The 12,448-nt window shown below is 40.0% G+C and overlaps 1 protein-coding gene across 7 annotated transcripts in view; it reads right to left on the reverse strand.

Annotated features, from left to right (window-relative positions):
- Window positions 1–12,448, reverse strand: part of Mctp (multiple C2 domain and transmembrane region protein) — a 78,473-nt gene that overhangs the window by 13,790 nt on the left and 52,235 nt on the right. For 2 of the 7 annotated variants that reach the window (XM_076430714.1, XM_076430715.1), the window contains 7 exons: window positions 6,166–6,314; window positions 4,805–5,210; window positions 4,535–4,677; window positions 4,014–4,373; window positions 3,342–3,471; window positions 2,181–2,345; window positions 1,496–1,821 (listed from right to left, as the gene is read on the reverse strand). In XM_076430714.1, coding sequence (XP_076286829.1) covers window positions 1,496–1,821; window positions 2,181–2,345; window positions 3,342–3,471; window positions 4,014–4,373; window positions 4,535–4,677; window positions 4,805–5,210; window positions 6,166–6,314 — 1,679 coding nt within the window. Of the gene's footprint in view, window positions 1–802; window positions 868–1,495; window positions 1,822–2,180; window positions 2,346–3,341; window positions 3,472–4,013; window positions 4,374–4,534; window positions 4,678–4,804; window positions 5,211–6,165; window positions 6,315–6,766; window positions 12,294–12,448 lie in introns of those variants that run through there. The other 5 variants (XM_076430713.1, XM_076430710.1, XM_076430709.1 and 2 more) reach the window with 5 other exon arrangements.

Raw genomic sequence — 12,448 nt, forward strand, 5'->3', positions numbered from 1 at the left:
CCATTCCAAATCGATCACTTTTACCATCTTTTTCAAGGGCTCATTTTAAAGGGGAAACTTCAAGGAATGTAAACATATTTTTTTTCAAAATTTAAATCACTCCGGCCCCTCATCGAAGAAAACGTAAATAAAGAATTTGTTTAAATTTTTCAACATTATAAAGTTGATTTTCAAGGTTGAAAAAATTGTTTTGTAATAGCCCAATCCTTTCCGAATAAAACAAAAAAAGATGTAGCTGAATCGGACAAACAGTTCCCGAGATAAAAATTCGTAAGCGAGGCCCGTTTTCGCCGAAATGGGCAAAAATTGAAAACTTTGAAGGCCTGCCATTTCTAAAAAATTTCGAAACCGGCAGAGTGATGACTTAAACCCACCCTAATTTCACATGGACTACAACATATTTCACAACATATGATTTGGCATGGAATGACCCAGTAACAGTTTTATTAATTATGTTAAATCTCTGGTTCGATTGCACTAGTCCATACTTTACCTTATTCAATAAATCGATCACCAAAATAGTTGTGTTCTTAAAAGCTAAATAACAGTGTCGATGTTCAAACAAGTAAACGACGAACGGCATAATCATACATGGTTAACAGATGCTCGTTCCGAATTGACAGAAAAGAATGTTGTAAACAATAGGAAACGATGTGCTGTAGTGGTAAACGTGTTTCTCTAAGTAACGTGATCTTCGTGTGTCGACGGTTAAGACATCTAGGAACCGTGAAAATTGTTTCACATTCTCAAAAAGGTAATCGGCAACAGTCTTGTTGACAGTTCTCTCACGTTTCAGTCTTACCCGGATTCGAGCGGACGTTTGGAAACGGTTCTCCTCAAAATTTGTGTTTAATGAACTCCAAATCACTGGATCAAATAAAATTCGGAGATTGAATACTTGGACAGGACACTGCGATGAGGTAAGAGTACAATTGTCTATTGCTCGCGAGCGTTCTTTAAATTACTCGATGATTCGAGAATGATTATAGAGGTATTCTGGTTTTCAATGAATTTACGATTCTTCAGATTGTAAATTAATGCTGTTTGGATTGTAATCTTGATTGTAATCTTCTTTAGATTGTAAGTTAATGTTCTTTGGATTGTAATTTTCATTGTAATCTTCTTTAGATTGTAAATTAATGTTCTTTGGATTGTAATCTGATTGTAATCTTGATTGTGATCCTCTTTAAATTGTAAATTAATGTTCTTTGGATTGTGATCTTGATTGTAACCTTCTTTAGATTGTAAATGAATGTACATATTACAAGAAAATTGGCTACAAATTTGGACAGACACGTTCTCCATAATGTTACGTATAAATTAAGTAATCTAAAATCGTCACTTTCAAGGAAAACTGATCTTTTAAAAGATCAAAACCAGAATACCACCTTAAAAGAATATTTCAATTGTTTCAATAGTACATTTCGTTCAGAATAAACGAAAGTGAAAGAGTCCCAGGAGCACTGGATGTAAAATTTGCGAAATGATTCGCTACCTGTAATTGAGTAGCTCCTCGTCGTCGGGCACTCGGGATATCAGATCGAGGACCTCGTTGTTCGGGACCGAGTGAGGCCGGATAACCTTCCTGAAGAATTTATTGATGCCCCACGCCAAGATAAGGTATCTGACCGGGATGAAATAGAGAACAACGGCGCCGAGGATTACCAGCACTATGGCCACGTAACTCAGATAGGGGACAGTGAAATTGAAGAGATTCTTCACCCTCTCGCATAAGCTGGCTATGTAGCCGATCGAGTTCTGAACGGTTTGGGTCACCTCCTGAATCGCCTGCAGTCGCTCCTTCAGACTTTTCTTCTCTTCCTAACAAAAACACATCAAAAATTAATTTAATATTACTGCTACATTACGTACAATGTGCAACCTATCAAAATAATATTAACCCTTTGCACTGATTTGTCGAATGTGATTCGACATCAGAGAAAGGAAAATTTTTACATGTATTTGGTTCTTCCTTTATTTATTTAAGTCGTATTTTTTAGTTAAAAACGAATACAAGTTCCAGAAATCTAAATGACAACAAAGTTTCAGAGGGCTATATTGGCAACAAAATTGAGAAATAATTCGGAGCGGAAAGGGTTAAGAGAAGAAATCAATTACGTATTATTAACTTCCCTAGTTACGAAATTCTGATCGAGATAAAATTGTGTAAGGCCACTCACTTTGTCCTTGTCATCGTCGTCGTCATCGTCGTCGCCCGGAGTGGCTGGACCGTCGTCACCCTCGTCGTTGAAATTGGAGCTGGTGTGATGAGTTAGGGGTGTGCCAGTGATCACTGCAACCTGTCCGGAAATCCATTGATTCAGCCCACTCCCATCGCCGTTAAGCTGGCAGAGTAGCGAAGAAGGTGGACATGCGATGATGCAGGAAAAGGTCGTCGAGCATTATGCTTATACAGGATGAACCATTACAATGGGAACATGTATAATCATCTAAGCACTATACGCTGCTGAAATGTCTGTTAAGGTCAGAGTTCAGCCCCGGGGAAAAACAAAGGGGAGATCGGTCTCGAAATCATTTCCTCCAGAAGAACTGAAAGATCAAAGCTCTTTAGAAAAATGCAGAGAAAGATTGTACGATCAAATCTCAAAAGGTACAAACAACCTTGACACATTTCGAAAGGAAAACTATTAAAAGAATGGTGCTGGAATACTGTAGAAAATGATTAGATGTGTTCCCATATAAATGGTGGAATGCTTACAAACTACCTTTAAAAAGTTTGAGTACACTCGGTCGAACAATAAGTTGAAAAAATCGTAAACGCAAGTTTCCTCGAGAAATTTGCAAAATCATTTAAAGCCTTCAACTTTTGTATGACGGTGTACACAAACTTCGGTGAGTCAGTGGTATTAACTAAGCATTGTTGAGCATTAAGCGTATCATTAGGTGTAAAAAGTATTATAGTGTTTAAACCTATGGTAGATTCATGCTATTTACACGCCTCTGCTACTGTCATTTCACTTCTCTGATAGATAGACTAATTTCTATCAGCTAATAGCAATCGGTGTAACAAATGGGCTTTTCTACCTTGTCGACAAATGTACAAAAGTTTCCTGTCTGGAAGCTGGCCACTACATATGGGTAATCGTGTGTCCGAATTCATTAATTAATTAAACACGACGGGTGGTCTTATTGGGAATAATTCGGTACAGGCATTTTAATCGGGGAAAGTCTAATTACGGGGTCGTAAGAATTACTGAATATAAGAAAAATTCAGATTATACGTAAAAGGTATAATACAGTGTGTGTGGAAGAGATTTAATCTGTGTAGGTAAAGATATTTCAGAGATAAGAGAGTATCAAATTTGATTGATTCTACTTACCAAGTAATACTTTAGAAGTATAAGTAACGCTGCGCCGGGGATCATGTAAGGCTCGAAGTAGTAACAGCCGAAAATGAAGATGACCAACGCGATGATGCTTCTCATTTTACTTTCCCACTCCCAGCAGCTCCTGAATGGCATCATCGAATGCAAAATAAGCAGTGGCTTCGCAACGCATTAAAATGCATAATTAGTAGTAGCGTTTTTAAATCAAAATTCAAAGATAAAATTAAAATATTTATTCATAGGTTTATTGAATAACATGATAAGTAGACTGCGGATCTTTATGCAAAATAAAAAATGTTTGCATTGATTGCCAGACACAAGGAGCCACATAAAAATTTCATTCTTCTTTTAATTATCTTATTAAGGTGAAACTAATGTACACTGGTGGCCTTAAAATCTTTTTAATACCTCCACTGTTTTAAATTGTACAAGCCCATTTATGTCATAAATGCATAAAATCCGCAGTCTAATGATAAGTCACCTAAAAAATGGCAAAAAGTAATAGAAGAGAATGGAAAATACGCTACTGAACAAATCTATGTATAAACATCCTAATGTTATCCGTTTGAGTTTTAATTGAAAAACGCTACGAACTTTCGTTCGAACCGAATGAATAAATTTGTGGGAAGAATAACGCGCGATTGTTGAAAGAAATGGGCTACGCACTGAACGTATTTCCCGATGTCGATGAAGTAGATGATGATGGCCTTCAGCCTGAGGACATTTCGCAGGAAGACCTGTCTCTTGAACTTGATCTCCGGCTCCATGTACTTCTTCTCCTTCGGATTCAAGGTCCTCGCACAGGCCCTGATCATGTTCCAGAGTACAGTCATCTCCAACAGGATCTGCGGCGAGTTTCCCTTCGCTCGACCTCGAAGCTTCTTGTCCTTCAACGCGTACCACCTCTTCTCACCGTTCCGGATTCTCAGCAGCGGTATGGCGACCTTCCCGAGGAACTCTACTTTGTGGTCCCTGTCCTCGTCGTACACCGTCACCTCGAGCACCGAGTTAATGTCCTTCACATTGCTGAAAACGGTATGGACACTTTCAAACATCTGCGTGTCAACGCCTTTCACTCGGCCAAGTAAATAAGACAATGTTATTCAAGGTTCTACAAGATTAACCATCCCCAAACATTACGTGTATACGTATACAAGCTGTTTCAGTTAAGTATTGCAGTCACTTACAAGGTGAAGATCTTCTGCCAGTTCGGCGCCAGAGTTTTATACTCCGTTTGAGTCTGCAGTCTGGCGTTAACCAACTCGAGGACGCAGAAGGGATCGCTTTTCCCACCTAAATCGGCCGCTGCGAGACCTTGAGCCCTGAATACCTGCGCAGCAATGGAAATACGTTCAACCCTTTATTTTATTTTTATTTTTCTATATCGGTCGTTTACATCGGGACGACTTTTTTTTATAAAAATTGATTCGGCAAGCATCGATGAAAAGAATAAGCACCTTCACGGTTAGATGTCCAACGTCCCGTACCCTCTGCAACGTGTTCATAATCGAATATCTATGGTACAATTGCTCTCGTTCTCGAGGAGTGTCCTCGTGCGCAGCCAGGTCACTTATGGTCTCGCTGGCTGTCGTTCCACTGATGGTCAACAAGAGGAAAACATTTCCAGAGCCATCCTCAAGGTCGCGCCATAAGCGATGAGTGGTTTCGCGTTCGAGCGTCGCCAAATCGATCACCGTCCTTCCCATTAGGTCATCCTGGTGGCTTTTGTCCCGATCCCAGACGGTGACCTCCAGTTCCTGACCTAGGTACGGGTCCTCGTATAGATGGAGATCGAACTGCTCCAGCCAGACCGGGTTCAAGGTCTTGTGCACCACTTTCGACTTGTATTTCTCGGTTCCTAGTCTGCGCGAAAAGAGCCATCGTTAAGGAGGTAGACTTTCCAGGGTTGCAAGGGTGCGCGATGCGCCTTCTCATTTCTTAACCCGGCGTTAGTTAGGTGGGGGTCTCACAGACCCCAGAGATTTTAGATTGATTTGTAACATTGTAACAACGCGTGACAGTTATTAAGTTACTTATTTTTGAATAATAAAAATTTAATTTCGTGGATCTGCGTTTTTACTCTAATAAATTACAAGCCTCCTAAGCAATACCTAATCTTATATTTATGAAAAAGGTATTTATTTCTATAATACAATATATTTTTTCCTGCGGTCTGTGAGATCCCACCTTACCACTTACGATACATTTTCCCACCTTACCAACGCCGGGTTAATAATGCAAAGATGGGGGTTTTCAGTGGTCAAAAGTGCTAGATAAAAGGTCAATGTAGGCCGCAGTCGCCCTCCAAAGTAATTTGCATTATTCGGCAACATGTAGCTGTCGCTGCTTTATGAAAATAAATGCGCAGCTTCATGCTTCCGAATAATGCACATTACGGCTTGTAAACGAAAAAAATAGGACTTTTGAGGGCGATCGCGGCCTAGATCAGTCTTTTATCTAGTGTTTTTGACTACTGAAGAACCCCATGCTTGTATTATCGAGAAATGAGAAAAATTGAGCCGAGCATTTAATTGAAAACAATGTGTTTCGAGGCAATGTATATCGCAGAGGATCGATTGTCGAACATTAGACACGTACATGAGTAAATGTCAAGCTTTCACAACACGTCAAAGTGTTTATTGGAGATCGTATTTCCTCGTGATCGACACGGTTACCGCTCTCTGTGGTGTCAGTGGCGCACGGGGGTGGAACAAGGAATGTAGCGAATTAATAAGAATAGGATACTGTAGTTGTTTAAAAGGAGAGACACTAAAATAAGCAGGCAGACAGATCGATGCGCTGGTGAATAATTCCGTACCGAAACTTGACGTACGGATCCGATAGACCGTCTATATCCATCGGCAGCAGATTCTTCGCTTCCACGAGAACAATCGTCACCACGGAGCTCCATATCTGCGACTTCAGCCGTCTATTTACGTCCGCCAATCGATTTGTCCTCTGGAAGTACTGTAACATAAAAATAAAACCCGTTAAATTTGGTCTCGAACCGTCTCCGCTGGAATAGGATCCGCGTTCCAGGGGACTGGAACTGACTGATCTCAAACTGTCTTTTCATGGCGAAGATATGTATCATCGCGGATGAGCGACCTCCAAAGCAATTTTTGCGAGATCTTCTTGCTCGGACGACTCCAATTCGTTCAATTGATTCCGAGCTTCCTCAAGAATTTTAATAGTACTGTCGATCAGAAAATACTGCGGATCTTTTGATATGAAAATGACATTGCTAAGCAGTGAACAGTTAAAAATTTTTTTATACTATGGTAGCAATTGGATCATTGTAGATAAACAACCTATCAATTTGTGCCGCCGGCGAATACAAATCATCCCCGCATCCGACTAGTAGTGGATTCCATAAAAGACGAAAACGATCCATAAACATTTATGGTAAATCTCTCTACCCTATGAATATCCTCCATCTTCTCCCTAACGTTGTCCTTGAACTTGTCGAACAGATCGTGATGCCTGGCGTCCCTCATCTCAACAACGCCATTCTCCTTCGCCGTATTGTTCTCCTCTTTCTGCGACGCGCTCTCCGATCTCTTCAGCTTCGAAATTAGGTGGACAGCATCGAACCCTGCCTTGACAGAAGTCGTTGTCCTCCCTTTCCTCAAGTTCTCCATTCTGCTGTCGATCTTCGGCTCCTCGTGCTCACTTTCAGCCGCCGTGAACTTGATGTCGTAGCTCGGCTCGATCTTGGATCTTTCAGTCTTCTCCGGCACCTTCTGCCCAGCGATCCGTCGATCCGGAAGTTTCGGAAGGCTGTCGTGTTTGCAATGCTCGGCGATCCAGGACTCGATGGGCAAAAGCCAGGGATGCTTCTCCACGTTCTCTTCAAGGATTCTCTCGACGTGATCCTCCAGCATCCTCTCCACGGAACCCATCTTCCGCTCCAGAGAGGACTTCAGAGTTCCGATCTTCTCTTTGAACTTAGGCTTCTCTGGAACCTCCGTTTTCAAACTCTTTGATTCTTCGAGATCCTTCGCAGGAAGGTTCTCCAAGGAGCTCCACCTCCTGGCAGACAGGTCCGAGTCCTTCGATCGATCAATCATCATCTTTTCTCTCTGAACCTCCTCCTCTTTCGAGTCCGCGGACAAAGTGCTTCTGCAATCGCCGCCTTCCTCCTCTTTTATTTTCTCATTCTGTGCACTGTCCTCTTCCAACAACTTCTTCGAGCTATCTCGATCGATCACTACGTTATCGGTCAGATCACAGTCCTCTACTTTCGTGATCGCCTTTGATCTCGCCACCGCAATACTCGATTGAATCTCCTCGACGCTGCTTTCCTCACTGATCTTGCTAAAGGACCCCAGGTCCAAGCTCGAGGATCCACGGTCCTCCAGATCGAATCGCATGTCCTTGATCGCCTTACGGAAAATGGCGTCCGCCTCGACAGTCTTCAGATTACTGGCGTCCTCGGATTGTTTCTTTGACGCGTTGTCTTCCAATTTGTGCTTGAATCGCTCACTCTGCAACTCCCAGAATTTCTTCAACTTGCTATCCGTGTTCTCCTCGGCGACGATCACTTTGAACGATCGGGAGGATCTCGAATGATTTTCTAGATCGACCGAAGGCTCGCTGGCGATTATGTCACCGACCTTGCCGCGCTTGTGGAACAAACGCCGAGCTGGTTTTTGGATCTCCATGGGCTCAGGATCGATTCTCATCACGATCGGTTTAGGTGGATCGATAGAACGATTCTCCGATGACTCTTTAGCTCCTGGATCGTTGCTCTCGACGCCATTGTTTGTGGTTTTTTCGTCCAGTGCGACCGAGTCGTTGGACGTCGGTGGTTTGATGTCTTCTCGAGGACTGCTCATTGTCGGTTGATCAGAAACTTGAAATCAAGGCACTCTCTCTGTGTTTTCATCGTCGACTTGTGCTTCAAGCAACACCTGCTCCCCACCTCGGTCGCTATGTTACGCAAGTCGTAAGTGGCTTCTTCCGGGACAGACTGGAGACCCGCTCGGTTAGGATGATACGCGATTCCATCACTGCGTGGTTTCTTTTCGACGGAGACAATGGCCGAATAAATTGTTTGTCACGTTGGGCATATATGGATGTCACTATTTTTTGACCAGAAACCAGTTTGTATCGAGAGTTGCGGAATCTTTACAGTTTCTGATTCAACCAACTGTTCTGTGTATTATTGAATATTTTTTAATGAGTTGGGTGGTTTGTTTAATCACTTTTTTCCACTTGCACACATGTACACTGACGTGTAACACTTTCTTTTATACTTAACTTCTGGTTGTTTTTAATATAAACAGCCGCACTTCCTGTTCAAACTAGAGCACACCGTAACAGATCAATTAAAATACGTGGATCCATCTTGTACAGTTACTCGAATTAATATTCGGACCTTTTATTAAATATTCTGCATCGATCCGATAAGCTGATTTGTATTGAAGTCGATAGACAACTAATGATGATAGTATTTAAACAATAAGCTGTGAAACAATGATGGAAATTACATTGAATTAAAATTAACGTCAGATTAAGTGGAAAACGTATACTTGTTTTAGGAACTGTATTATCTGCATTTTTCATTAAATTGTTTTTAAATAGGATTTTATTCTCCGAGGTTCCCTGCGATTGTATTAGTAGCATTTTTCAGTACAAAACTATTTATTGGGTTGACAAGAAAGTAATTTCGGTATTTTAAGGTGAACTAAAACCGAATTTCTTTATTCAAGCGATGAACTTTAATCAAAATTTAATTAAAATATTTTCTTATTTATTCGTTTTGGCAAAAGATCATCGAACAAAAGGGAAAATATCTTATTCGTTAAAGTTCATTGCTTGAATAACAAACTTGGGCTCTATTTCACCTTAAAATACCGAAATTACTTTCTTGCCAAATTGATTTATACTGAAATTGGTTTGAGGCCATATCTTATTTTTTTTGAAAACATTGATGTCAAGCTATTCGCTTATATGATTGGCGGAAATGAGTTTTGCTATTGAAATTCAATAGTATTAAATATTAAAATAAGTTCATATGATATTGACACTATTCAATAGTACATCTTATTGAATCAACATATATTTTTTTTGTTTCGACAGGATTTTTTTCTCAGTGTAGGTAAAGTGTTAAAAAGAATTGCAAAATTTAATTCTACTCGTCTTCTCGTCTCGTAATTTATCTTGATTCGATGCTCAAAGTAAAACACTGCAACCACTGAATAGTAAACATTTTTAAGAATGTCGCCTGTTCATTTTTCCGTGTTTATTCGCCGCATTTAATTCGCGGACGGAAATCGCGGAATTAGCCGCAGTCTTGGCGCCGATCCAGACCGTGAAAGAAATCGCCTACAAGCACGTCGATAGACACATGTTCGCGGTTATGCACAAATTAACCGGCCACTTAACAGTGGTGAGTCATCGCAACGTTAGATATCGCACACGTGGTCTCGAGACGGACTTCGGTCAGTTTTCCTATTTTCCTCGTCCTTGACTTTTTCCCCGCGATTCTGATACGCGGAGAACGAAACAAAAAATCTTGCTATGAGTCAGGAAACTATTTATGTATTTTCCGAGGTGATCGAAAGAAACTCGAATTTTTTTTAGTACGGATTTTTAATGTAAACGTTTCTTAGTAGTAAGATTGTCCCGTTTGAAAAAGAATGTGTTTTAAATAAATTTAACCCGGTTCAGAGAGTCGTTAGAGATCGTAATTAAAAAATTTCCACTTCCCAAGAATTAAAACCGACTTTCCTGTACTCCATTATTCAAACACATTATTCGCTATTCATTAAGGTGTCCGTGAAGCGATTCTCCAATTTCCAGCACGTCCCCATCTTTATTTTTCACTGACGACCTAATTCGTTATTTTTATTTCCTCGCGCAAAGCGTCCTGGTTTCCTATTTCTTTAGTAATCTCCTCGAGTGTCGTTAAAGCCTTTCCTGTTCCTGAATTTTATCCTCGTTCGCTTGCATACAACCAAAGCAATTTTACCATTAATTCACGAAAAATCGTTCCTGAATTTTTCCTTCTCGTTCATAGAAATTCTACGAATTTTACCATCGCGGAAAGTCACGCGGAAGCAAGAAAATCCTCGAACAATAGGGCATTCCCGGTGTCGTAAACGCGAGTGCTCGTAAGTTTACGATCTAGAGATGATCATTTGACTGATCTGGATCGCGTGTTATTTATGCTTTCAATCCCTCCTCATTGGCAGCTGCGAGGCTGTTATTACCGAGTTGCACAACGGTACACAATTTTGCATTTACGTTGCCGATCTTTTATGGATTCGTGACGAACACGGTCAGACAGTTTCTTAAAGAAACCCGGTAGACCACTCTTTTTACGTTCTCATTAAAATTTTTAATGCTCGGAGTGAATATTGTTGCATACTTTTTCTTGTTATTAAATCATACGAGGTTCTAATTTGCGTAATTATTCGTTTCCTAGATATCGAATATTCAGTACGACGAGTTCGTATTTTATCCAGCGGGAGGCTGAGGACAATATTATTATTTACTTGTAGTTCAAGTGCGCCACTGTGGACGCTTAAGACAAATCGACTCGTTTAGGCGGTTGCTGTGTGTTCGATATTCGCAATCGTTGACACAGATGACAAGTGTACTCACTGGAGACAATTGCCGTTACGTGAGCGAATGGAACTATGCGAATTACACTTATTACACCTCTATTGTTGTTATCAAAATAATGTTTGCCGACGAGGCGAATCGTTCCGAGAACGAGGAGATAATTTTCCCTTTAAATGTTTATTTTTCTATGAATTTTCAAACGTGATTAATAAATCATGGACATGAAAATTTAATTTTTTAAAGTTATTGAACGAGACTACCTTTTTATTAAATATTCTTTTGTTTGGAGATGCGATATATTCGATTAAGCTTGGAATGCTGAAATGAAATTGGTTCGTATCGCTGAACAAATTTCAATTTCAATGAATTTGCAATTTCTCGACAAGTTTCGCAGACGATTCATTTAATATTGAATTTAAAGTTTCCAGTACTTTATTACTTTAATGTCCACTTTCCTCAACGTTCAACACTGTGTTGGTGTAACCTGTGTCATACACGAAACGCGTTAATCGATAAATCCAGATTCGCGATAACAGAACCCGATAATTTGGTCGAAACAGCGAAAATATTTTACCGCATGTTAACGTTAAAGATATAATTCAATGACTAAACCGTGGATATTCAAACCAGTACTATCACCTAAATTACACAGGAAGTAAGAAAGATGCTTTTATTTACTCTATTAATCGTTCCAAGATAAAACGAAGCCACGCGGGAACGTGATTAATCTAGCTAACTTGTTTGTGGGGACTGTAATTTACTGTGTAAAGGAAATTGAATCAGTTTAATGAGGTTCCATGGTGTTCGTGCAGTTAACAGAATTCCTTCGTCAACGTTCCGTAAAATATGAATTTATTTATTCGTGTTAAACAACATTCGTGAATGGAGAAATCCCATTTAGAAAGTAGAATATTCTGTAAAAATCAAGACGCTGATATGTCAAATATTTATCAACACAAAATCTGCTCCAGTCTCTTCAGAGAATAGCGATACTGAACGAACAGGTCCTATTTCAAAGGCGGAATATAAATAATGTGATATAAACAATGTTCTCTGAATGTGTCACGATAAATTGCGTCTCACAGTTCGCTGAAGTTAGGGAAAAAGTAAAAGTTGTTTCAGAGAAATAGCAGAGCGACGCAACAGATGCCGTTTCGGAGGTAGAATATTTTCTAGAAAATCTAGACAATAAATAAAATATCCCCCAAAATATCAAGATTAAATTTACTCTACTTTTGACTGAGATTTCGATAAAACTGGAGCTTCAAAGAAACGGCAAGCGTAAAGCGACATCGACCGAACACTGAATAAACAGGTGCCGTTTCCAAGGTAGAATATTTTCCAGAAAATCGAGACACAATACATGAAATAGTTTTCTAAAATGTCGAGATAAAATTTACTCCACTTTTGACTGAGATTTTGATAAAATTGGAGCTTCAGAGAAACGGGAAGCGTAAAGCGACGTCGACCGAACACTGAATTCGAAACAGGTGCCGTTTCGAAGGTAGAATATTTTCCAGAAAATCGAG

Source organism: Lasioglossum baleicum, chromosome 9 (assembly GCF_051020765.1).
Source record: "Lasioglossum baleicum chromosome 9, iyLasBale1, whole genome shotgun sequence".
NCBI lineage: Eukaryota > Metazoa > Arthropoda > Insecta > Hymenoptera > Halictidae > Lasioglossum > Lasioglossum baleicum.